Source organism: Artibeus jamaicensis, unplaced genomic scaffold (genome assembly GCF_021234435.1).
Source record: "Artibeus jamaicensis isolate MK-2021 breed Jamaican fruit bat unplaced genomic scaffold, CSHL_Jam_final contig_332, whole genome shotgun sequence".
In the NCBI taxonomy this organism is placed as follows: domain Eukaryota; kingdom Metazoa; phylum Chordata; class Mammalia; order Chiroptera; family Phyllostomidae; genus Artibeus; species Artibeus jamaicensis.
Genome location: NW_026521788.1, coordinates 39,767,657 through 39,795,439, shown reverse-complemented (window position 1 = coordinate 39,795,439; position 27,783 = coordinate 39,767,657). Strand labels below are relative to the sequence as shown.

General features: G+C 39.6%; 3 protein-coding genes across 6 annotated transcripts in view; 2 read left to right on the top strand and 1 right to left on the bottom strand.

Moving 5' to 3' along the window:
• The window catches only part of MAPK8 (mitogen-activated protein kinase 8), a 140,183-nt gene extending 128,537 nt beyond the window's left edge, over positions 1–11,646 (bottom strand). For 3 of the 4 annotated variants that reach the window (XM_037142101.2, XM_037142074.2, XM_037142111.2), the window contains exon 1: positions 11,556–11,645. The gene's annotated coding sequence lies outside the window, so the exon portion shown is untranslated. Of the gene's footprint in view, positions 1–11,555 lie in introns of all 4 variants that reach the window. The other variant, XM_037142082.2, reaches the window with a different exon arrangement.
• LOC128627181 (homeobox protein cut-like 1) lies at positions 11,058–23,412 on the top strand. The gene is made up of 4 exons (XM_053663864.1): positions 11,058–11,074; positions 11,402–11,729; positions 17,289–17,345; positions 23,362–23,412. The coding sequence occupies exons 1-4, from the start codon at positions 11,058–11,060 to the stop codon at positions 23,410–23,412; spliced, it is 453 nt and encodes a 150-aa protein (XP_053519839.1).
• Positions 23,413–23,504: 92 nt separating this feature from the next.
• Positions 23,505–27,783, top strand: part of FRMPD2 (FERM and PDZ domain containing 2) — a 109,087-nt gene continuing 104,808 nt past the window's right edge. The window contains 1 exon segment of the mRNA XM_053663863.1: positions 23,505–23,577. Within this exon segment, the coding sequence (XP_053519838.1) occupies positions 23,505–23,577 (73 nt within the window).

Sequence of the window (27,783 nt, the reverse complement as noted above, 5' to 3'; positions counted from 1 at the left end):
ATAGGTAGTTACAGAATAGCCATGGGGATGTAAAGCACAGTATAGAAAATAGAGCAGCCAAAGAACTTACATACATGACTCATGGACATGAACAATGGTGGGGGGAATGCCTGAAGGAGTAGGTGGTGCTGGGTGGAGCAGCAGCAAACAGGGAAAAATCAGGACAACTGCAATAGCATAAACAATAAAATGTAATTTAAAAAATCAAAAATACTGAATGTAAACTGTAATTAAAAAAACTTGTGGAATAAATTTAAAAATATTTTGAGGAAAAAATTGAAGTAAAAAAAGATAGCATGATTTATACCTGAAAAATGAAAAATTTCAATTATACAGCTACTACAAACAGTAACAGAATTTAAAAAGTAAGTTTGTTGTAGGCTAAAAAGTGGGTTTATTTAATATACAAATATTAATTAATATGCAAACTAAACAGATTTCTTATATATAATCAGGTAGAAGATAAATATACAACAGCAAGGAAAATAATTTAAAAACTTAAATATATAAAAATTTTATCCTAAAAGTATTAAAAATGCTATTAGACACCCCAAAAGAGACTTGAACAAATGAAAAGGTAAAGTTTTCCATATTCCTGGATAGAAAGACACACACCATAAAGCTATTCTCCTACAAAGAAAATACTAATGGCAAACTGCATCAATGTGATAGAAGTTAATCATGGTAGAGGTGCAGGAGGAGGAGATATTAACTTAAAAGGACATGAGAAAACTTTCTGGGTGATGATAATGTTCTAGATCTTGATATGGGTGTTACACAGGTGTATACATAGGCCAACTTTCATTGGGCTGTAAATTTAAGGTTTGTGAATCTTTCTGTATGTAAATTTTAATTCAAAATAAAAAATTAAATAATCCTAACAGAAATGGCAACCAGACTAGATAAATTGATTCTAAAAGTTTATATAAAATAAGTTAGAAGAGTCTGAAAAAGAAGAGAAATAAAAGAGAATTAGTCCTGATAAAAACATAGTATAAAATATAATAATTAAAACAGGATGGGTTGGTTCCCAAATGGACAGATAGATCAGTGGACCAGAAATGATCCCAAATACACATAAAAATTCAGCGAAACATAAAGGTGGCATTTTCAATATGTAAGACAAATGAATTATTCAATAAATAATGTTGAGATCAACTAGCTGATCCCCTAAAGGAAAAAAATAAGATTGGATTCATACATTGTATCTTACCCTGGAATAAATCCCAAATAAATAAAAGAATTAAAGATACTATAGGAGAGCCCTGGCAGGTGTGGCTCAGTTGGCTGGAGTGTTGTCCCATAGCAGAAGGGTTGCAGCTGGTTTGATTCCTTTCTGGGGGTGTACAATCCCTGCTCGGGGAGGAAGCCAATAGATGCTTCTCTCTTGCATTGATGTTTCTTTCTCCCCCTTCCTCTCTCTAAAAAACGATAAAATAAATGTCCTTGGGTAAAGACAAAAATAAAACAAAATATAAAAAGAGAGAAGAACGAACCATAAAAATACTAGAGAAATAACATTTGAGAGTTCTTTTCTTTTTTAGATTTTATTTATTTTTAGAGAGGGATTAGGAAGGGAGAAAGAGAGGGACAGAAACATCAATGTGAGAGAGACATATCAATAAGGTGCCTCTTTGCCAACCAGCAACCAAGGCACGTGCCCTGACTGGGAATCGAACCTACAACTCTTTGGTTCACAGGCTAGCACTTCACTGAGCCACACCAGCCAGGGCCATTTGAGAATTTTTACATCATACTGAATTAGGGAAAAACTTCCAAACCATTTCATGTAACTTAGAAGTCGGTAAAGATTGGTAAGTTTAACCACTGAAAAAAAAAATCATCATGACAAACCATGATAAAAAACTCAAAAAGCAAACAATAAATTGGGAAAAATATTTCCAAAAATTAGCAGTTATTTTCCCTAATATAAAAATGAGTCCTACAAACCTAAGAAATAGTACAAAAAGACAGAAAACCAGACAAAAATATGAAGAATTCACATTAAAAATATGAATAGCCCTTTAAAGACAAAAGATGTTTAATCTCACTCATGGCAATGAGGAAAGAAGCAAGCATCCTTATACAGGGCTGGTGAATGTAAGTTGTAACAACCTCTACATACAGCACTTTGGTAATATCTAAAAAATTATATGTGCACATAAATTATGTCCTAGCAAATCCATTTCTGGGAATGTATTGTATACATTTCTATACAACTATGAAATGATATATGTACAGGACAATCCATTGCATCACTGCTCTTGATAGCAAAACACTGAAAACAATCTAAATTTACATCAAAAATGGCTAAATAAATGTTATACCTGTATAATATGATGGGCAGAATTTTTGTGTCTTCCCCAAATTCATATGTTGAAGCCCTAATGAAGCCCATATGTAGGTGGAAGTGGGACTTTAGAAGATAATTCAGTTTACAAGAGGCCATAAAGATGCGGCCCATGGGATTAGTGCCATAAAACAAGGGAGAGAAGAGCACTCTCTCTGCTGTGGACACAGTAAGAAGGTGACATCTCCAAGTCAGGAAAAGACCTCACCAGGAACCAAATTTCTAGGCATCTTGATCTTGGACTTCTACATCTGATCTTGGACCTCTGGAACTGTGAGAAATAAATGTCTGTTGTTTAAACCACTCGGTCTATGGTATTTTGTTATAGTAGCCCAAGCTGACTAAGACAAATGGTATGCCACGAAAGTGCTAAAAAAAAACAACCCATGCTATTTATGTACTGATATGACTAATATAACATCATCTCTAAACTATATGGTTAACTTAAAAACAAAAGGTAAAGGTATGGTGCATGGTATGAAACAACTGAAATTAAAAAGAGGAGGGGAGGGCAGAGGGCACACATTATACATTATGTAAGACACACAATCCCTGACTGGAAATCTGAACTCCATACACCTCTGAAAAATAAGTTTTTAAAAAAGTAAGTTTTAGTACAAACCCATTTGGTGTCAAAATCTGAGAAAAAAATTCCACTAAGACTCTTTATGATCTTTACTTAGCCTATTTATTGTACTATTTATAATACAATACAGAAATATTAATGTGTTTGATGATGGGATGCTATGCCACTTCTTGCTTAGGGATTTTGTATAATATAGTAAGTGCACTTATATTACCTTTCTATAATCACCACCCTCCCCTTCCAAAAAACAAAACTTAATTCTGAAATACATCTGGACCAAGGATTTTAAACAAGGAATTAATATATCTATTTACTTGCACATACATAAACTATCTTTGGAAGACGTCACAGAAACTTAATACCATTTTCATGCAGAGGAACTGGGTAGCTGCAGAGAGTGGAAACTTTTTTAAAAATATATTTTGATTATGCTACTGCAGTTGTCCTATTCCCACCCCCTCCCACCCACATTCCCCCCTTTAGTTCATGTCCCTGTGTCATACATGTAAGTTCTTTGGTTTCTGCATTTCCCATAGTATTTTTACCCTTCCCCAGTTTATTTTCTACCTACCATCTATCAGAGTGTGGAAACTTTTTATTGTCTTTTAAAATCTTTGGAACTTTATACCAAAGTGAATATACCACTTAGTCAAAAGATAAATAAAATGGAAATATAATCAAATCACTAAAACTCTTTCACTCTCAACAGTAACAAACAAAGCCTTTGGTTTTTGTTTGTTTCAACTATAAAGTGACCCTTTCTTAAGTTACAGGGAACATCTATACAATGCTGGCTCTCCTTTATCTCACTTCTGGTTGACCCAAATGCAGTTTCAGAGTTACCCTCTCAGGAGAAAGTCAGGGAATGGTGAGTTTCCACTCCTATTAACAGCTTTTAGACAACAGCAACATGGATTTTTTGATTCCATGTGCCAAGCAAAGCAGGTGTGCTGGGCTGTTTTTCTTTTTTAGTGTCATCAGAAACATGTTGGGGCTCAGGCCTCTCAGCAACAGGACACAGTGAAGCCCACTCTTCTCAATATCAGAAGAAGGCGTAAGAAAGTGCTACCAGCACAGATCTAGTCTTAAGTATTCAGAGCTTCAATAAAGAGTTTGAGGATTCCAGTTAATACTTGAGGAGCATCTTTTCAACTATGTGCTTTTCATACACTTATTTTGATACCTTACTCTGTTCCAAAATATATTTGAGGTGACTATAAGGTTCACCTTTTCTTATGATTTAGACTAATCTGTACCACACTTACAATTTTAAACAGAAATTAGGAGAGAAGACATATTTTTTGTGGTTTTTCTAGCAAGTATAATTTAAAAGGAGGATCTGTTTGTTTTCTTTTCTAGGGCCTCCAGAAAGAATATGCTGGGCTTCGGCCTCTCAGTAATCAGAGATGTGTAGTATGATGTCCCCAAATGCCCCAATGTCCAGCCATCAGGCCTGATAACTAAAGAAATTCTTAGTAAAATGCCTAACAATATTTGGTTCATTTTGTTGGAACATAAATGCACTTAATATCTGTCCTTATTTCTCTTAAAGTTATGCTCACTAAAAGTAGAGATTGTCTGGCCATCACTTCACTTAATACCTATTAATATTTAGTCTCAAGGAGTACTTCCTGTGCAAACCCAGCACCATTTCATAGTTGTATCAAGAAGGAGCAAGAAATTTGATGTACTGCTATAATAGAAATACTGCACAAAAAACAGAAAAACAGAAGAAAAGATATATTTCTACGTTACATCTAATGAACTGGTGTTGTTACCAGGTCTCTGAGAAATTTGCAATCTATGAGTCAAAGATCCCAGTAAGATTAAATTTAGAAGATCAGAGAGCATTCTGTTTTCTTTAAATATGGGAACATGATAAAGCTATTCCCAGCTCCTGCTTTCCCATTCCTTTAGATATCAAAATAAACTGAAGAAGGCTTAAACAATTCTCTGCAATAGGGAAAGGTAGAGTGGCAAAAAAAACAAAACAAAACAAAACAAAACGACCCACTTTTGTATCAGAGAATGAGGCAGAAACATTTACTTTTAATACATGCTTTGGAACAGTTCCAATTTTGAAGGCAGAGAGGATCACTGGTCCAAATGTTAAATCATTTCAGGCGATTCAGATTAGATGAGATAATAACATTTTAAATAAAACTCCTCAGAGATGCAGAGGGAAACAATGGGCATATTCTGGAGAATGTGAATGTATACTGTACATCAAATTGGTTTTAAATTTACTTGGCACTTTGCACTTTTTCTAAGTTAAAAATAATAAGTGAGAACGACCACTAAAATTTCCTGAATCCTTGCATCTAGTGCTACAGGCACTGGACATGTAGAAACTTATTTAAATCTCATAGCCCTGTGAGACTGATTATGTGCTATTATTCTCATTTGACAGATAACAAAACAGGTCAAAAGATGTCATGTCATATAGCTTATGCCATATAGTTAGTTGGATTTGGAGCATGGATTGGAACTCAGGGCTGACCCTAAAGCCCATGCTAGCAACCACTTTTCAGTTTGGGCTCAACTTTCTAAAGAATTGGCAGATTTTTAACCAAAAAGTAACAGGATACACCATATATTTGTGCTATATTTGCTAGAGTGTGATATAATCCACCACCTTGAAAAAAATGGCAGCTAATAAGTTTTCTAAAAGGCCTTATCACACTCACAAATAATTTCAAATACTAAATTTCAATGAACTTGTGCTTGCTTCGGGAACACATATACTATATTTCAATGAACTTTAGCCTACCCAGAGATTTGTGGTAGATGTTTGTTTGAGGGAAGACCTCCATAAATCTTTTAAAAGAACATAAATTCACTATTTTGCTATGCCTTAAGTCCCATCCCTGATCATAAGCTTCTTAAGGCTAATAAATTTTTCATCTTCACATCTTCTACTAAGTCTCTGACAGTAGTCTTGTTAGTAAACATAGAGCTGTGGAATGCATAAAATCTATCCATGGAAGAACTCCCGGCTTATAGTGAAGGTTTTTATTTGTTTTGTAAGTATGAATATTATAGAAAACATTTGACTCAACAATTTACTCTGCTTCTAAAAATTACAAAAAGCCTAAGTTTTATTGCTATTCTTGACATGGGATTCTTGGATTATCACCTAATAAGGCTCTTTTTGTCCTAATATGTTTTCTGAAGAACCACCTATCTAGGGAACAATCTTCCCATTAAAATAAAAAAAGTTCCAAGAGTGTCAGGGTTCTAAACCCAAAAAGGTTAAACAACTTGTCGAAGGCTCTAGAGGTTGTTGATGGCAAAGTCCAGATGACGAGTATGATTCGCTGATTCCACTTTCTCCCCTAAATGATACACGGTAACTCTTATTTCAATATTCCTGAAACCGTTTATGTAGTAAAGCCTATTGACTCAGAACTCAAGTCTGAAATCAAAGTTCAAGTTAATTTGCATTAGAGTAAGACAAAGGTTCTAAATTTTCATGTAAGAAGCTAATGACTAAGACAATAAGCATCACAGGTCACTGAAATAGGCAAATGATTCATATCTAAAGCTACATGGCTATAAAGACTTCCATACACTACATGAATCAGAAAGGCTACTATCCATACCACTGACCTGACTGACCAGAGACCTCTAGAGAGTTGGCATCTTAATGTCAGACATTACACTTCTACAGGTGCAACAAAGCATCTCAGCTAGATGACTGAAATATGTCAAAACTCAATTTAATGACAAAGTAGACCAACAAGAATTACAACTAGAACAATTTGACTAGTAACTTAATTACTTCAAGTTGTTTCATAGAGCATTTAGTCTCTTTACAAGGTCATTTCCACAATATTAGGCATTGAGCACATACATAGTTAAGATTCTGACCTTATTAATTGTGGTAGAATTTATTCCTAAACTAATTTCCTTTCAGAGCGGACTTTCTCCCAAGATCTAACTCTACCTGACACCTAAAGGGAGCCCTTTCCAAGCATATTTATGGAATATACTTACTAACAGAATTAGTGCTATCTTACCTTTAAACATTAGAGAGGAATGGGGAGTGAATGCTATAGGGTTATAAGGCTTTCTTCTTGCAGTGATGCAAATGTTCTGGAATCAGTAGCGATGTACACTCTAAAAGGGTAAATTTTTGCCCTGGCTGGTGTAGCTCAGTGGATTGAGCACAGGCCTGTGAAACAAATCATGGTTCAATTCCCATTCAGGGCACATGCCTGGGTTGCAGGCCAGTTACCAGCAGGGGATGCATGAGAGGCAACCATACATTGATGTTTCTGTCCCTCTCTCCTTCCCTTCCCTCTAAAGATAAATAAATAAAATCTTAAAAAAAAAATAAAAGGGTATATTTTATGATATGTAAATTTTATCTCTACAATGCTGTAATTTTTAAAAACCCACAGAAAATAGAAACCAAAAAAAAAACCCCAAAAACCCACCTCTGGTTTCACATATAGCCCAACAGTGAGCCAAAGGATTTGTACCAATAACCCTTACTGGAATCTGACATACCTAACTAGCTAAAGCAATAAATAAGTTTGGTATCTCAAGATTCTCATCCATTATTTTAACAGAGTATCATTTTCTTAATTCTCTACATCAGATGGTAAGCTCACCCCAAATTCATATCCAAAACGAATGGTAAAATTAATTACATAGTGACTGGCAATTAAATGTAACTTGAACAAATTGATATTATTTTGAGTTTTATGTGCAAATGTTTCACCAATAGCATTAGTAAAAGAAAGAATTTTAAATTAACCATTTCTTAAGCCCTGGCTGGCGTAGCTCAGGGGATTAAGCATGTGCTATAAACCAAATGGTCACCAGTTCAATTCCCAGTTTGGGCACATGTCTGGGTTGTGGGCCAGGTCCCCAGTGGCGGCCATGTGAGAAGCAACCACACATTGATATTTCTTTCTCTCCCTCCCTTCCCCTCTAAAAATAAATAAATAAAATATTTTTAAAAAGAAAAAAATGAAATTAACCATTTTTTTAAGGTTTTTAAAATTTACTTTTAGAGAGAGGGGAAGAGAGGGAGAGAGGGAGAGAAATATCAATGCGTGGTTGCCTCTCCCACACTCCCAACTGGGGACCTGGCCCACAACCCAGGCATATGCCCTGACTGGCACATGGAAATCAAACCAGTGACCTTTTGGTCTATAGGCCGGCACTCAATTCACTGAGCCACCCCAGCCAGGGCGGAAGAATTTTAAATTAACCATTTCTAACATGTTATTGAAAATTAAACATTTCTAATAAAACTTTTATGCAGCTTGTTTTCTTCTAATTTTTCCACTTAAAGGAATCATCAGAAACTTTTCATGTAATATTCACAAAAGGATAAATGCAACCATTTATATCACTGTGCGTGTGTGTGTGTGTGTGTGTGTGTGTGAGAGAGAGAGAGAAGGGGTGGGGAGAAGAGGGAAGGAAGGAGAGAGAGATAATATGTAGACACATTTTAGACAAAGTTTTATTTTAGGATAGTGAATGGTTTAATAAGTGGTAAAAACATAATTGATGCTGAAGTAATTCAAAAGCCACTATTTCCATGACAGATAATATGTATGAACTGATTATTTAGACATTTGGAAGTGACAATTTGCATAAGATTTCCAAAACTTTACACAGAACATTAAATTTTCTTTTTTTTTAAAGATTTGATTTTAAATACTGTCAACTGTAAAGAACTTTTCACCAATCTGGCTTTTATTGAACACTTACTAATATTTCAGGCTAGGGGCTGGAGGCACATATGCAAGACAGGCATGTCTTTAAAGAAGTCCCATTTTGACTGTTTCTTTTTGTCAGGCACAAAACTAAACATGTGCACTTACAGCATCTGACATCCTAGGCTTAACCCACACCAGGAAAATCTGAGGCGAACATTACAGCAGACTATAAAGCTACAAGGTTGTAAGACTAAAAAGTTAAATTTGGAAATAAATAAAAGCTGTTGTATATTTAGGCTAAATCTAACTCAACTTTCTATATAACATTACACTAGAAGTTCCAGATCTATTACTAAAGGATAGTAAAATGACCCAGAATAAAACTATGTTTAACACAAATCACTTACTTATACACGGTGGGCAAAAAGCAGGTTTAGAGTTGCTCATATGGAAAATAATACAATTTAATTAATGAATAATAATGCAGGCTATGTTCTGCCTACTCAAAACTATAAACCTACTTTTGCCCTACCCTGTATAACACCTTATTTAAACGTACATCTACTGTGTTAATGTATCACAGCCTTTTTACCCACTCATCTACTGATGGTCACTTGGGCTGCTTCCAAACCATGGCTATTGTAAGTAATAATGCAAAGAACACAGGGATGCATCTTGCAATGGGATATAACTCAGCCGTTAAAAAAAAAAAAAAAGGAACTCTTACTTCTTGTGACAGCATGGATGGACCTGGAAAGCATTATGCTAAGTGAGATAAGCCAGTCAGAGAAAGACAAGTACCATATGACTTCACTTATTCATGGAACCTAATGAACAAAATAAATTAACGAGCAAAATAGAAATAGACTCATAGATAGAGTACAGACTGACATCTGTCAGAGGGGAGGGGATTTGCAGGGCTAGAATTAAAGGTGAAGAATTAAGAAAAAAACCTTCATAGACACAGACAACAGTATGGTGATTACTTAAGAGAAATTGGGGTTTGGGGAGGTAGAAGAGGGTAGAGGGGGTTTAGAAGGAGACTTGACTTGGGGTAGGAGAAAATATACATATTATGTATTATAGAACTGCACACCTGAAACCTATATAATTTTATTAACCAATATCACACCAATAAATTCAATTTAAACTAGGTACATCTATTGTATTTTAAAGCGTCATTTTTCATTAAAGGATTTTTCTTACTCTCAAACTCTTGTGAACTCTGAAAAAAAAAAAAAAAGATGCTTACTAAGAAGGTCTCCTGGTGGCTAACTGGGCTCAAATTTTTTAAAAAGCGGAAGCCTAGCAGCCATTTCTGCACTAGTGCCTCTCATACAAACTGCACTTTGTAGAGAACCCTCCCTCTGTACTACTGCCTGCCTGCAGTGTACTTCTGCCATCTAAGCTAGCCCTCATAAAGGAGTTCCTGGAATCCTATTCCAACAAACAGTACTGAGATTTTTCCCATCCTGCACAGCTCTCATCAATCAGAGTGGCTCTACTCTGACCAATCAGGACAGTTCCTTTTGGGCCTATCAAAGTGCCACGGTTCTGAGCCCTCGTTTTACACGAGGATGGACCAATCAGGGGCCAGAGGAGGAAACTTCTGTCCAGCTCCCCGCTCCCCCCCACCCAAGGTCAAGACTAAAGACTGTGTCTCGCTAGATGAACTGACACCCTGAGTGGGGAGCCCAGCAAACCATCAAGAAAGGGGCCTGACCCCAGAGATGTTCTACAGCTGTGCTGTTTTCACAGCCCACTGTAACATTACTGAGCTGTTTGGACTCAATATATTGTTTCTTTCCTCAGTGCACCCCAAATTGGGGATTCCTGTTGGCATTTGAATTGGCACCAGCAACCATGGTTAAGATTCTCCGTCAGGATACAGTACTGAACAATTGCTGAATAAATGAATGAAAGAATGAATGAAACATGTTCTAATGGCCAAGAAGGTACTTGTTAAAACACAAGGGACTGACAGACCAGAATTCTACTAAAAAGATCACTGAATTTCAGAGGTAAAAATAGTAACAATTGGTCATTATCCGTTATTAGGCACTCAGCATGTTATTAAGTTCACAGTAAAGATCTGATAAAGAACTTTCAGATATCAAAATGAAAAATGTTAATCAAAATACTTTAAAATGGACTTGTACCTACCTACCACCGAAGGACTGGAAACACAAGAACACCACATAGCTATGGGTGGGTGGGTAGGTGAAAAGGATGATAAAAAGTCAAAAGGTCACCACCAAGTGACCCTCAAGAGAAATGCCTGCTGACCACTGAAGCTGCTCGCGCTTGATGATGAACATTCCCCGCCCAAGCCAAGGGCGCAGGCTCTCCCTCGCAGCCCAGACCTGAAGGCCACCCCTGCCTTTTTCCGCGTGGCGCTTACCCAGGACGTTAGCACAAAGAAACCACAGAGAAACAAAACGGTCCCATGGATAGTGGGCAGGCGTAAGGACCCGGTGATCCCAGCGCTCCCGGCGGGTGCCCACCGCGGGGGGTGGTAGCCAGGGCGGCGCAGCGAACCACCCAGGTTCCTCAGTCCTCACCTTCGCTGAAGTGTTTCTGAACTTGCCACCCACCTCCCTGCCCCCACTCCACCGCTTCGCCCGCCCCCCCCCCCCCCCCGCCTTGGCGTGGACACGGTACCCGGGCGAGGACGGGAAGGCGGCGATGTGGTGACAGACTGGGGGCGAATGGCCAGGGCGTGCAGGGGTCCCACGCCTCAAGCCCCCAGGCCGAGCCCCAGCCTCCCGGGGCACTATTGTTCCCGCGCAGCCCCGGGCCGCCGCATGCCCCACCCCCGCACGCTCCCGCCCCCACTCCCCGGAGGGGGTCACGGGGGAGAAGGCGGCGGCAGAGGCGGCGGCACAATAACATAAACACCGCGAGGCCGAGGGCCGACCGGTCCTTTGGCGTCATCTGCACTTACCCAACAGCACAACGAACGGCAACAGGAAAGCCTGCCCGAGGGGGCCGGTGCTGTCCGGTTTGTCGCCAAGGCCGTTACCCAGCACGACTCACTGCTCTGCCTTTTGGACCGCGTCGTCCGGCCTTGGCGGCTTCGCTGAGTAACTGGGACGCGGGCCGTCACCACGCACGCCCGGTACGTCATCGCGCAGGGCACCGCCTCTGCGCCTCACGAGCTCCGGGGCCCGGATTGTGGGGGCGGGGCCCGCAGTCTGAGGGCGGGGCTACTCAGGGGACCCGGTGGACTTGCGGAGGTCACCCCGAGGAGAAGCAGAGATGGAGCCTCTGTGTGCTCCTAGTGAAGGGGCGGGACGGGGAGAGGGGGCGGGGCCCTGCTGCTAGCGCTTGGCAGGGCCAGGACTACAGCTCCGTAAATGCCCGGGGGCTGTCTGCTAGTCCGAGCCTAAGCCTCAGGTGCTTCACTCCCCAATCTTTGGAGGGCAGGTGCGATGAAACCAAACCAGCCCGAGGAGCAGGCACACACTTAAAGAAAAGCTCATTATATTGATCGACAAGTTACATTCTGAGAACACCTGCCCTGGGACAAGCAACCCACAAGCAAATGAGTTCTCTTCAGGCACCTGATAAAGCTGCTTCCGGTTTTCCCAAAGTCCACGTCGTCCTACTAGAGTGTGTGCATTATGTATTTATCTCTGGGCCCTCAAAAAGCGTATATATGTTAGTTATAGAAATTACAAATTGGCTAGTCCTTAAATACCCAACAACAAGTGAAAAGGTGTCTAAGTTACATACATCTATGCAATAGAATGCATTTTAGCAATGTAAATGAGATGTCTTCAAGGAATTCTTAACATAAGAAAATGTTCCTAATATATTAAGAGAATGAAGCAAGTTTATATAGATAAAACGATTTTATATACATGCTATATATACACAGAAAAAAACCGAAAAGAAATATGCATAATAAACAAATATAATAAACAAATTATATTAACAGTTCATCATTGGACTGTGAAATAAAGGCGAATTGGTTCTTTTTCTTGTATGTTGGATATTTTTGTCATGGTTTCCAAATGAAACAATTATTTTCATAATCAGAAAAAGTATGTTACTTTAATAATGAGTAAATAACAAAACAAAATATTTGTTGTATACATGAATGAATTCCAGGGTGAATTCCAGCCTTTTGGTGTCTCTGGGCCACAGTGAAGAAGAGTTGTTTTGGGCCACACATTAAATACATTGCAACATGTAATCACACACACAAAAAAAATTCATACTGTTTTAAGTAAATTTATGATTTTATGTTGGGCCACATTCATAGCCATCCTGGGTTGCATGTGGCCCATGGGCCACCAGTTGGACATCTTTGAATCTTCCCATGTCATGTTGGGCTGGCCAGTTTCCAGTGATTCTGAAGTAGAACATAGATGTGAGCATTCATTTATTTATTTTTCCTCCATTCCCTTGCTCCCTCTCAGGATTCTTTATTTTCTTTATTTATTTATCCAATATTATCTCTAGCTTGATTCTGTGCCAGGCATTGTGCTAGCACTAGCAACACAATGGAGCTTACAGACTTAACCATTTTGGTATGCAAATAATAGCAGTAAAAAATGCAAAATGATCAATGAATATATTTTTAGAGAGAGGGCAAGGGAGGGAGAAAGAGAGGGAGAGAAACATCACTGTGTGGTTGCCCCTTGAACTGCCCCCTACTGGGGACCAGACCTGCAAACCAGGTATGTGCCCTGACTGAGAATTGAACCAAGGACCTTCCGGTTTGCAGGCTGGCATTCAATCAATCTACTGAGGCACACCAGCCAGGGCTAAACAATAAATATAATATTGCCGGAACTTGATATGTATTCATATAGTATTATGAAACCAATTGATATAATTAATAAAGCCAGGAAATTGATAATTAAGGAATGCCTCTTGAGTTGAGAATAGATTTAACTAGTTAGAATATATTTCAAACAGAGGTAACTTGGTGTGCAAGGGACCTGTGGAAGAAAAGGGAATTGAGTGAGTTGGAAAAACTGAAGTAAGGCCAGTGCTGCTGGAAGAACAAGGAAGAAGGACCTATTAAATGAATTTGGAAAGAATGGAAAAGAATCAAATCTAGTGCAGCCAATCACCCATGTTGAACAGTGTGTCTTTATCCTAAGTGCAACAGGAAGCCCTTTACATGCTTCTGCAAAAGAGGTGGCATGTCAGAATGGCATTTTAAATATCCTAAGTGGCAGAGGTAGAGGCTTGGTCTAGAGTGATGGTCATGAAAACAGTAAGAGGAAGGCTCTGAGGACCATTTAGGAGCTTCAGTGCACAGAAGGTGATGATGGATTAGGTGGACAGTGAAGGAAAGGGAGTCATCAAGAAAAAGCCATAGGTTCCCTGCTTGTGGGTAAAGGATGGATATTGGTTCTGGTTCACTGAAAAGGAAAAAAGACAAGGTTTGAGTGAAAAAAATCATGAAAGCAGGTAGTTTGATGGCTTTTCATCTACCCAAAAGAGATGTCAAGTAGTTAGGTATACAGAGCTGAGCTCAGGTGGATAGAGATGAAGCGACAGGTAGCCATGACTTGAAGCCTTGGGTAAGGGTAAGATAGCTTAGGCCTGAGGGAGAGAGGTTAGTGAACGAGAAAGAAGGCCAGGGGCAAATCTTGAGGAACTTCAGCACTGAATGGCCATAGAGAGGATAAGCCTGCAAAGGAGCTGCTGGGGTGGTAGAAGGCAAGAGGGAAACAAGAAGACAAGAGTGATCAATAATATCAAATATAAGAGGAGGCTTGAATTCCTGGAGTACTTAGACACAAATGGATTAGAGTGGCACAACCTCTTCTTGATCATCCCTGATGGCTCCAGCAGAAACTGGTTTAAGGGGCTTGCAGCATCCCCTTCTTCCCTTTCTGCTGGAGCCCTGAGGGATGGTCAGGAAGAGATTGCACCCTGTCCAGAGCACTTCTTCCCTTATCATTTTCCCCAGAAAAGCCCCCACCCACATTGATGGAGCTGAGCCTTTGGCAAAGGTATCAGGTGAATCCTATACCTATAGCTCAAGGGTGCAGAAAATAAAAGTTGAAACTTCATCTCATGTCCTAGTTTCCTGACCTCACTCCAGGGGTGGGGAGGAGAGGGGACTTACTAACTAAGGCCTGCAGCAAGACATCTCCAAAGATACATCCTTTGTTTCCCACTCCACAACCATCCTTCTCCTTTAGCCTTGCTTTCACGCCAACCCATCTGGTTTCCCAACCATGCCCTTGAATCAAGTCTAATTCTCCCTCCACAGGAGAAACCAGTTTAGCTCCTCAGTCAGTCACCCTCTGACTCTGGGGATGCTCTTTGGAGCTTTTGCAGGGTAGAGTCTGCTGTCTCCAGAGGGAGCAGCTCAGTTTCTGATTGCACGAACAGAGAAAAAATGATTGCTCATATTGCAAACTATCTTTTTAACTTCAAAGATCTGCAGCTTATTTTGTCAGGAGTAGGATGGGGCTAAAAATGACCAGAGTTGCTCAGTCACAACTTGAGCAAAACAAGTGGAGACAGAAGTGAGTGGTTCTCTGACTTGAACAAGTAGCACCCCACTCTTTGCTTGAGTTTTCTTTTCTCCTTCACCCCCATATGCGTATGGATTCCAGGTGCACACAAGAGACAGACAAACCAGCTAGTCAAGTCTGTAGATAGAGTACACATGCATGGTTTCATGTACAGAACAGTCAACATTTATTCCTCTAACATATTGGTTCTCAAATTATGATCTCCAGACCAGCAACATCAGCATTACCCAGGAACTTGTTGGAGATACAAATTTTCAGACTTACTCCAGACAAACTAAATTAGAAGCCTTGGGAGATGGGGCCCAGCCCTCTGTTTTAAGGAGGTCGCCAAGTACAGGCATACCTCAGAAATATTGTGGATTCAGTTCCTGATCACTGAAATAAAGCAAGTTGTAATCTTTTTGCTGGTGGAGGTTCTTAACTTCAATTTGTAAAAACTGAAACATCTGTGAATCTCAACAAAGTAAGTGCAATCAAACGAAGTCTTCCTGTTTTTCTAGAGACCACTCAAGTCTGAGACCACTGTTCTAGAGCATAGCCCTCAAGTTGGCCTGCTCATTCAAATTACCTTGGGAACTTTTAAAACTATTCACACTTCTGGAGATCCTTCTTCAGAGGTTTGGAGAGGAACCCACGCTCCTGTAGGTTTCTCATAACCCCTCACATGATTTTGATGTGTAGCCAAGATGGAGAGTAAGTGCCTTAAGGAATTCAGGATATTTTGTGTTCCTTAAAAACCTCACAGCAAACAGAACAGGACAATTGGCCCCACACCAGCTTTTGTGTACAAGTTCTCTCTTAATTCCTACTTACATTATTGGCTCTTTTTTCGAATGTTCTGCATTCACCTCCCACAGCTTACGTATACCTTTGATAAATTGTCTTCTTTCTATCCAGACTCGAATATTGAAAATATTCAATATTTATCTTCTGGGAATTAATGTTAAGAAAAAATAAGTTACTGAAGTCCTGGAACTGATAAATAAAATCCTGGTACTTGTTTTAAATAAATATACATTAAGAAGGAGGCTTTCCATCAGACATCTCAGCATGGACCCTATGGCCCATTTACAGTTTCTTAGCCTAAACATGGATGGAACTGGAAAGCATTATGCTGAGTGAAATAAGCCAGGTGTTGAAAGACAAATACCATATGATCTCACCTTTAATGGGAAGCTAAACAACAAAACAAATAAACAAGCAAAATAAAAACAAAGACACTGAAATAGAGAACAGGGGTACAGGGACCAGAGGGGAGAGGGGAGGGAATTTCAGGGGAAAAAGGGGAGGGATTCACAGGAATAAGTATAAAGGAGACATGGACAAAAACTAACGGGTAGAAATGGGAGGGAGGTGGGGAGCACGGGGGTGGGGTGGGCTGGGATGGGAGTAAAAGACTGAAAACTGTACTTGAACAATAGTTAAATTTTTAAAAAAACAATTTCTTAGCCTAGAATTTCTTCCAGCGCAGTGTAATTTTGCCATTTACAATTTTTGGCCTGGAGAATATTTGTCCAGGCCTTGTGGTGGAGAGAAGACAGCACCCCAATACTGGTCTTTGTCCCTTGGAAGTTTTAGGAAGAATCCATTTTTATCTCCACTTTTATTTTTATCTCTTTCTCTACCTCCAGCTCCAATTCTATCTCCATCTCCACCTCCATCTCCAATTCTATCTCCACCTCCACCTTCTTCCTTATCTCCATCTCTACTTCTACATCTATTTTCTCTCTGCCTCCATCTCCCTCTCCACCTCTAGAGCTTTAGCACCCCACCCACCTTCAGATGTAAAACTAGAGCTCATGCTATGCTAGCCGGCATTCCACAAATGAACCTTTTGGCAGGGAAACCCCAATGAATTCCCTCTGCCAAAAGCTTTACCCGTTCTCGGCTAAATTTTAAAAGGCTCTTTATGGTGTTATTGGGTAAAAGAAGAAGATTTTGGCATCACCACAGAGTGAAAAGTCATTGTCTGCAGGTGGCAGGATTTTTAGCCCCTCAGACAGCAAAAGTGCTGCTAAGAGAGGTATTCTCTTGCTACTTCCTTGCCAAGGTAGGATTTGTCTTATGTCCCTGACTTCAGAGGTGATCTGAATCCCTTTGATTATCTGGAGATGTTCTTGCTTCTAGAAAGCAGAGGTTAATACACACTCTGGTGTCTGATTTTTCAACAGCTCCTTTATCCTGTTCCTGAAGCCGATTCCCAGACAAAGTCAGCTTTGCTTCTGAAGGTAAGTTTCATTGCCCTTCTTACCAAAATCCAGCAGGATTAATTATCAGATGAGGGTTGATTTATCTGCATTAGCCTTTCCAGCTCAAGCCTTGTTATGCGGCTAAGAAGAGAACAGAGGGAAGTGCTAAAACCCTTCAAGTTGTTTGAGTTGTGGCCCTCTTAAATAAAAGACAACTACACTGGGAAGACAGTAAGCTTTCCTTCCCTGAACCTGAGATAGTCCACACTCCAACTGACACTTGAGGAATAAGCAATCCAGGCTATATAGGGGTGAATTCATTTCTGAGGCCTCTAAGTCATCTCAAATCCAGACCTAGGCCTACTCGTTGCCTCCCCCCTTGCAGTTTTCTATTTCTTAGGAAAGCTAGAGTGTACTTGATAAGTGTCAGCTTATGCAGATCAGAGAGCAGAACTTCCCTTGGAATCAGATGGAACAATAGGATGTCACAAATATTGTCTTCTCAAAGGCATAGCATGGCATGAGGTTCTCTCCTTCACCAAACAATCAAGCAAGGTCTACCAAACAAGAGTGTGACAGAGACATAGGGTCTGCCTCATTGGGATCTTCTTGTGAGGGCACATACCACATACTTAGATATGGGACCATGCAAACTGACATCGGATGCACATACTTGGTTCACTCTGTACTCACAGCAGGTTTGGGCATCAGGACATAGGGCATGGAATTTATCCATTGTTTCAAAGGTCTGCAGCCCTGGAGGAGAGACTGGTCAGGGGTTAGAGAGGCAAGCCAAAGAGAAACCCCAATATGAAGAGCTTAGCTCAAGGGCAGCAATCTTAATCATAAAAAATAAGCAAAAAACCCAACTACACAGAAACAAAATCCCCCTGAAGGGATTAGCCAAGGCACTAGATTTCTCTCCACTCCAAATAGTTATACAGCCTATATACCCAAGGGAAGATATTTAAGAGTTCTGAGTAAATGGTGAGTTCAGGATTTTTGAGTAGTCCTCAGTAGAATCAAAAGCCATAGACTCAAAATTGCATAATTGTGAACATTTCTCTAGAATCCCTGTTAACCCAAGTAGAGAAAGAGACACTTGGAAGTGTGTATCTGGAACCTAGGGTGTCCCTGGGCATGTTGAAAGCAGAGATGGAGGGCAAGGAAGATTAAAGTGTTCCTGAGAGGATTAGGGTAAGAACTTCAGGGTCCAGGCTAGGCAGGAAGGACAGAAGAGGAAAGTAGATTGGGACCCAATTCACATAGGGAACAAGGACTTTCTGTTCTTTAGGACCAAGAATGTTTGTCAATGTACATGAAGGCATGCAAGAGGGATATAGACAGAGAGGAACTGGATGAGATCTAATAGTTTAAATTTCTAACATGAAGCAGCTCCTAGCTATGTTTACTACTGTGAATAGTTTGTTTGAAGCAGAAGTAACAGTCACTCGAAATGAGTAGTCAAGGAACTGTTAACCTTTTGTGCATGACAGGTAGTTTAACCAGATCTCCCAGCTTTTATATAGGATGGGTCCATTTTACACCAGTTCCCCAGTATAATTATTAATACTGCTTGCTGCTGTGGAAAGTACCCAGGTTTGAAAGACTAACTTGAACAGTAGTGATAGTCGTACAAGCAGCAGTGTTGGAAGAGTGATTGTGATGCAGGAGAGAGATGGCTTCTGCATGAGGGCAGCTCTGGGGCCCGTGTGAGGCACCTCCTCGTCAGCCTCCAGACCCCATCCCTGTGGCATCTGCACAAATGTGGACTTTCTCGCCAAAACTCAAGGACAAAAACTGCCCACACTCCGGCAGTAATTTCTTTGCTATAAATGTGTACTCTTATTACAAAATGAAGATGCAAATAGACATTGGAATAAAGCATATCAAGACATTATCGAAGTTCTTCAAGGCATGTAAAATATCTGGTTTTGAAAACTGAGGCAACATGACAAAACGAATATTCACAGACTTGGAAATAGAATTTAAGATGCAAGGTAGTCAAACTCAACAAAAGGATCCTATTTTCATATGAAGCGTTAAGTGAAACAATTATTAACAAGGAACACAATTTCAAAAATAATTTTTTCTTATGATGCTTAAGTAGGTGTCTTGAATTATACACAAATCATGAAGTCATTTTCAGTTTCTTCTTCAAGTTGTACAAGTTACAGGAAATGTCAGAGCAAATATTAAAAATGCTATTGCATAAGTTCACATTTAAAATTATGAGACTTACATAAAACTGAATTATATAAAGAGTTAAATATTTTTACACAAAATGTTTCTTTTATTTTTATTTTTTTAATTTTTTAAAGATTTTATTATTTTATTTTTAGAGAAGAAGAGAAGGAGAGAAATATCAATATATGGTTGCCTCTCGTGAGTCCCCTGCTGGGAACTAGCCTGCAACCCAGGCATGTGCCCTGACTGGGAATCAAACCGTGATTGTGTGGTTCACAGGCTCGTGCTCAATCCACTGAGCTACACCAGCCAGGGCCAAAAAAATGTTTCTTTTATACACCAATAATTAAATATCAGAAAGAGGAACTAAGAAAAACAATCCCATTTACTATTGCATAAAAAAAAAAAACCTAAGGTACCTAGGAACAAATTTAATCAAGAAGGTAAAAGACCTGTACTGGGAAAACTATAGAACGCTGAAGAATGAAACTGAAGGAAATACAAATAAATGAAAGCATATACTGTGTTTATGGACTGGAAGAAGTAATATCATTAAAACGTCCATAGTACCCAAAGAAATCTATAGGTTCAATGTAATTCCTACTAAAATACCAATGGCATATTTCACAGATCTAGAACAAATATTCCAAAAATTTATATAGAACCGAAAATGACCCCAAACAGCCTTAGCCCTTGTGAAAGAAGAACAAAGTTGAGGAGATCACAATATCAAACATTACAAGACCAATGTAATAGAAACATCTTGGTACTGGCATATAGATCAATGGAATAGAACAGAGAGCCCAGAAATAAACCTATAGGTCAATTTATATTTGACAAAGGAGGGAAGAGTGTACAATACAGTAAAAACAGTACAATGATGTTGAGAAAATTGGACAGGTACATGCAAAAAGTGAAACTAGACCACCAACTTATACCATACATAAGAATAAACTCAAAATGGATAAGAGACTTAAATATTAAGTCACGAAACTATAAAAATCTGGAAGAAAACATAGGCAGTAAAGCCTCAGACATCTTGCATAGTAATATCTTTTTCTGATATATCTCCTGAGGCAAGGGAAACAAAGGAAAAAAATATATAAATGAAATTACATCAGATTAAAAAGCCTCTGCACAGCAAAATAAAGCATCAACAAAATGAAAAGGGAACCCACTTTGTGGGAGAACATTATTCACCAGTGATACATCTGATAAGGGGTTAATCACCAAAATATAGAGAACTTACACAACTCAACACCAGGAAGACATATAATTCAATTTTAAAAAATGGCCTAAGAACCCGAATAGACACTTCTCCAAAGAGGGCATACATACGGCCAACAGACATATGAAAAAAATGTTCAATGTCACTAACCATCAGAGACATGCAAATTAAAACCACAATGAGATGTGACCTCATGCCTGCCAGAATGGCTACCATCAACAAACACCAAGTGTTGGTGAGGGCGTGGAGAAAAGGGAACCATGCACTGTTGGTGGGAATGTAGACTGGTGCAGTCACTGTGGAAAATAGCACAGAGTTTCCTCAAAAAATTAAAAATGAAACTGTCTTTTGACCCAGTGATTTTACTTCTGAGAGGATCCCAAGAATCCTGAAACACCAGTTTGAAAGAATTTATGTGCCCCTATGTTCACAGCAGGGCTATTTACAATAGCCAATATCTGGATACAGCCCAAGTGGGTAAAAAAAGCCGTTGTACATTTATAAAGTGGAACACTACATGGCCATAAAATAGAAGGAACACTTACCTTTTGCAACAGCAGGAATAGACCTGGAGATTATTTTGCTAAATGAAATAAGCCAGTCAGAGAAAGACAATACTGTATGGTCATACTTACGTGTGGAATCTAATGAACAACATAAACTGATGAACAAAATAGAAATGAGACATGGACATATGGGACAGACTGACAGCTCTCAGAGGCAAAGAGGGAGGAGGGACTGGATAAAATAAGGTGAAGGGATTAGCCAAAGAACACATATGCATAGTCCATAGACACAGACATCAGTGTGGTGTTGGCCTGAGGGAAGGGGGAGCAGGGAGGTGGGTAAAGAGAAAGAAAATGGGAATATCTGTAATAGTGTAAGTAATAAAAATAAAGTTTAAAAAATCATTCCTTAAGAATTGTCACTTGCAGATGTACTACAATTTATATTCTGAAGTAATTTGTGAGAAATTCATCCTTATGTTATCACAACCTTTAAAATAGTCTTAGCTCTAGTAACAGTTATATCAGCAGAAAGATCCTTTTCCAAATATATAATTATCAAAAATTATTTGTGATCTTGCCAAGAGCAACTGATGTCACTTTCAATTAAAAATTGATTTTTTAGAAGTTAACTATAAATTTTGATGACCTAACAAATGAATTTGCAAAGTGAGCTACAAAAAACATTATGATCAATCAAGATATCACATCAATAAGATATATTTTATTATATAAAATTATTATGCCAAATATAAATAATATAAAATAGCACCAAAATCCATTTTTGCTATTACTCATGAATTATTACTACTCCTATTACATTTCATAAGTAATATTTTAAAGAAAAAAGATATATATATATTTTGGTACCTTATACTTTTTCCTGCTATTTGAACAAGAATTCCATTTTGACACTGTGTACAAGGAACCATTCATTTCAGAGGGGAAATTGTATTTTACGACACTATCCCCTGTGTATGTGATGTGCCAGTGACTGGCCACATACCAAGCTAGCACATCCAGAATTTAACATCATTTTCATTTGTCTGTTTGAGACATAATATCAGGATTCCTGTTCACATGAGGAAATCTGTTCAGAGGGGCTAAGTAACTTGCCCAAGAATATCCAGCTTCTCAATGGCAGAGTCTGGAGTTCAAACTCAGGTATGGCTCTAATCACTAATCCATGCTGTCTTCTAAAAAATGTGTTATTTTTCTCTTTAATTTCTAAGAAATAATCACCTTAATTTGGGTTGCTCACTGAGTAGTCCTCAAGGTCATCCTGACAAAAAAACTGGCAATTTCATGACTGGGAGGGTTGGGTGTAGTTCCAGAGATGGCCAGCAGGTGTCATCATCTTTGGTCAGATGCAGCATGCTGGATCTGCATTGTTAAAAATGGGACTGCCCAGTCATTGTTCTTAGAAAGTCTTTCTTTTCAACAACTTAAAGGGAAAAAACACCCCAGACAATGAGCACCACACCTTTCATTATATGTTCCTCCCCACGTTTGGATACACACTTTTTTTTTAAATTTTTTTTTTATTGATTATGCTGTTACAGTTGTTCTATTCCCCCCCTTCATTCCCCTCCACCCTACCCCCAACCCCACCATTACCCCCCTTTAGTTTATGTCCATATGTCTCAAGTTCTTTAGATTCTATATTTCCTGTACTATTCTTGCCCCCCTATCTATTTTCTACCTACCGTCTATGCTACTTATTTTCTGTACCTTCTCCCCCCTTCTCCTCCTCCCACTCCCCTGTTGCTAACCCTCCTTGAGATCTTCATTTCTATGTTTCCACTCCTGATCTAGCCGTCCCTTTAGTTTGCTTTTGTTTTAGGTGTGGTTTTAGCCAAGGGAAAAAGAAGTCATATTGGCATAGAGTTCATGACTCAAGAGAATAGAAAGAATTCCTAGATTTCTAGAAGAAATGCTTTAATTAAAAATACTTTTTACAGGCAATAAACTATAGAGTTAAATAGAGAGGGGCAGTGCTTCAAACCTCTCCAGCACTACACACTGTGAAGTATCCTGCCAGAGTTGATTTCAGTAAATGTTTTAGTAAATGCCAATGATTAATTTACATCCATGCCCTTGCTGATTTAATTCTCACATCATTCTGTTTTCACAGAGAGATAAAGTAACTCATCTAAGTTCCTGCAGCCATTTAGTGGTGAGATAGGTGAGTAAATGAGTGACTGAATGATGGAGATAAACTTCATTGTTGTTATGTTCGAGACTAGCCTAAGTCTGTGAAAAGAAAACTCAGGAAAAATGGTGGCCACAGAGGAGCAGAGGAAAGACCAGGAGCAGAGTTTCTCTTCCCCAGATGCACATGCTATTAAAGGTCTGGTGGGGAGTGTCTGGGGTGGGATATGTAGCTGTGTGCAGCAAGGTGATATGGTAAAGCACCACCTTCTCATATAATGACCAAGAGTAGCACTTTCAGCTTGGCACGAGTATGTCTCAAAGTCATCATGGGCCATTTATGGATTAAAGCCATCTCACTAATCAAGGAAAATACTTGGGTGAAAAAATGATAGGAAGATACTGGGTTAGTCCCTTAATTACTGAGCAAATGTAGGGGTCTACTGCTCCCAGTGACGTGAAAGGAGCAATCACAAAGGGTCTGCCCCAGCAAATCTCTCCTCAGGGGAGAGAAACTGTCAAAGAATGGGCCACTTTCTTGAATTTTGCATTTCCCTTTTCAGTTGTATACTCAAGAGTTCATCTGTCTCTTTATAGCACCTCATCAGCAAATAAAGTATGTTGCCATGATTAGAAAGGACACAGCAGCTCAGGTCTTCAAGCTTCACCTTGGTGGCCTTTCCCTCTGTCCATCTCTATCTGTTCTGTATCCCTAGGGACCTAATTTGCTCCTCTTCTGTCCGCACAGCTGGCTTCAGTAGATTCTGGCCCCAACTCATGGCTGCTTTGTCTTGGAACTCTAGACTGGTCTTCTTTTCCATCTGGGCCAGAGCATACCATTGAGCTCCATGGCCTGGAAAGGAGAGCCACTGGAGTTGGCATGGGCAGGGGATAAGTGTTTGCATCTACATCATTTGACCCTGAGCTGGGTGATCCTGATCATTGTGAGGACCTTTTCTGTCTCCTCCTCATGACTTCCAGGGTTGGACCACACACCTGACAAGTGAGCTTTACAGAACTTAAAACTGTAGCCCTGAGGCCGGTAAGGAAAACAGCAAGTCTCAGTCCCTGCCCCAACATTTCTGGCTGGTCTGCCAGTCTCAGATGGCTCTGTTCCCCAGAGTCCCCCAGGATCCTCTTTGGTCACATCAACAGATCCAGTTCAGCCTGGCCCTGCCCTGCTTAGCACACTAGCTGGCCCTGAAACATTCCTTTTCTTGATTATAGCAGGATCCTCCTTCCTTTGTATACAAAACCTTTCTGTTCATTCTTCTCCATAAACAGATGTCATTGTTCCAGTTATGAAACCTGGTATCTGGTCTTTAAAAATCTCTGCCCTCCTCACCAATGGGAAATGCAGTATCAGGCATTGAGCCAGTCTTTGTTTGGCATTTGTTCCTGCCTTGTCCCAGTTACCCTCTCCTTCACTGGGCCTCCCACTGGCCTTCCTGATTCACTGACCTTCTGCAAAGCCTTAGCCCCTTGGGCCCACCTGCAGCTCACTATCTTCATTATTGTTCTCAAATTGATCACCATCTCACTTTTCCTGCTGTTCACTCCAAATTGCTTCCATTTTAAAGTCTGAAATTCATCATACAGATGACTGGATGCCACTTTCCTGAAAAGATTGATGTCATCTGCATGAGATTTTTGAAATTCTACCTATTGGCCTCAAATTTTCTATGTCCTCTCACTCATCCTTTTGCCCTCTCTCCCACCTCGAAGAAAGAACTACTTCTCCGAGGCTTTCCCTTGTGTTGGTTCTTCAGGTGGAAGGAACACAGGTTTTGAATTCTGTTTTGGGTTCATGGTTATTTTTATTATTATTGAAAATCACTTTGGCACCTAAGACCTTTACTTTTTGTCTTCCTGAGTAGATCATAGATTTTAAAGTCTGTTTTGGGTTCAGATCTTAACTCTACCATCTGTTGTAGCTATGTGTCTTTGGGCAAATTATTTGGCTCTTCTGAGTCTCAGTTTCCTAATTTGTAAAATGGGGATATTACTTTCTACATCTTAATAGGTGTGTACAAGATATCATATACTATTTTTAAAAGCCTCGACACACTGTAGGCTTTCATTAAAGCAAGTGTTCCCGGCCTGGTCCTGCTGTCATCATCAATTACTCCCTTGCTCTTAAAGCAATGTCTGGCACTTGAAACTGCTCCATGGATTGATCACCTAATCTGTTCCTTGGATGAGTGAACTTGCCCAGTTCAGTGAACCTCTCTGAGCTCTAATCTTCTTTAATAAATAATAAAAGAGGTATTCATCTCACAGGGCTGCTATAAGAGACAATGAGACTAGGCCAAAGTAAGCACGTTTCTACAGTGTCATTGTGTATGTTGTCAGGTCCTGTGTCTGTATCATGTTTAGTCTACAAAGTCACACATATTCCATCCTCCAGTCAGCACATATTGACTGAGCAATTGTTCTGAGCCAGGTCCTCTTCTAGTTGCTGAGGTACAGCACTGTGGCAGACATTCTTGGTTTTTCACCCAACAGACAATACCCCTCCTTCCTTGATTTCAGGGCCCCAGTTTGTGCATATACTAGGGAATTAGGTGCTCCAGAAATATGGGAAGTTGGCGAGGCTTCGGAAAAAAATTCCAGAGACATGAGGAGATAAAGCCTTTTCTTTCTGCTCTGACATGGTTGGGTCAGGATGTGAAGATTGGAGCTGCAGCAGCCAGACTTTAGTGTGAGAAAAACAAAGATGTCTGACATTGCTGAATTGCTAAATGCACACTGATGTGAAAACTCAGATGTCCTTGATTGTCTAAGCTACTTTTCATCGTTTTGTCTGCCGCATAAAACTGAAAACATTCTTCAAGCAGTAAGCTGGATGAATCAACTTCCTGCCCTCATATAGCTTACATCTGTCAGTGGGGAGATAGGAAATAAGCAAGACAACAAATATACACATAATATTAAAGTAGAAAATGACAATTGCTGAAAACTAAATAAGACAAGGGGATTCAGAATACTGAAAGCATACTACTTAAGGGACAGCCTTTCTGAGAAGGTAACACTTGAACAGAGACTTGAATGAAGTGAGGAAGCAAATACATGAAGGTCTATTAAGGCATTCCAAAGGCAGCAGCATTTGAAAGGCCTTGGATCAGGAATGAGCTGGGCCTGTTTGAAAAATCACCAAATACCCATATGACTGGAATTCAAGAAATCAGAAGGAAAGTGAGTTAACCAGGGTTAAGTAGCACTCCGTGAGTCACAGTAAAATGTTCAGATTTTATGAGATTAGTGTGATGGGAATCTACTGGAAGATCTTGAATAAGGTAATCACATGATCTGCTTTTGGTTTTAAAACGAGAACTTTGACTGCTTAGTGGAGACCATGCTAGGAGGGGACAATTGTTGAATCCAGAAAACTGCTTAGGTGGTTCTGGTGAGAGGTGATAAAGCTCCAGTAAAGGGTGGGGCGGGGTGATGGAGAGCTATCATATCTTGTTTGGTTCCAGGCTAAAGAGGACTATGTTTTAAATAAGACTTGCCCATAGATTAAATGTGAGGTATGAAAGACATGGAGGAATCAGAAATGACTTTTAGTTTTTGTGGAGCTGAGCAACTGGGAGGATAATGGGGACATTTATTTAGACAAATGAACTGAGAAGGGTGTAAGGTTTAGTTTTTCTGGGGAGAGGATTTAGAAATAACCAATGCTCTTTCAGATAAACTTATGTTTGAATTGACTATTAGACCTCAAAGTAGAGACGTGTGGGTATTTAGATAAAAGAATCCAGTTTATTGAAGAAGTAGGGAATCTTTATAAATAAGAATTTAGAATTCATTAGCCTGGAGATGAAAGCCAAAGCTATGGAAGTTGAGATTTTTGAAGTAGGTACTATTATCTCTCTTTTACAGATCGGGAGACACAGCACAGAGAGGATCAGTAGCTTGCTCAGGTAGCAAAGCTAGCATGAGGCAAAGTCAGGATTTGAACCCAGGTGGTTGTGTCTCTATAATCCTACCATTAACCATTATATTTTGATGTAGCTTATACTTCCACACATAGGTTTGTGATTTTAGTCGTAGGGTATACTAATGTAACTGATATGACAAAATATAATAGCTCAGAAAACATATATTTTTTGTTTCTTAACATTCCAATGAAAGTGTTGTATATGGGTAGATGTTTGGGCCCAAGGCTGAAGAGGACTCCGTCATCAGTAATCTGTTACTCCCAAGGTCCCTGAGGTTATCTTCACTGCCATTCCTGTTGGGGTGCACATATCTCATTCACTCACATTCCATTGGTTGGAGCTGTTATATGGCTCCAATCTACCTGCAAAGGAAGCAGAGAAATGTAGTCTGGATATATGTCTACAAGCTAAGGGAGAACAGATTTTAGTGGATGGCTAGCAGGAATTTCTGCCACATAGACAAT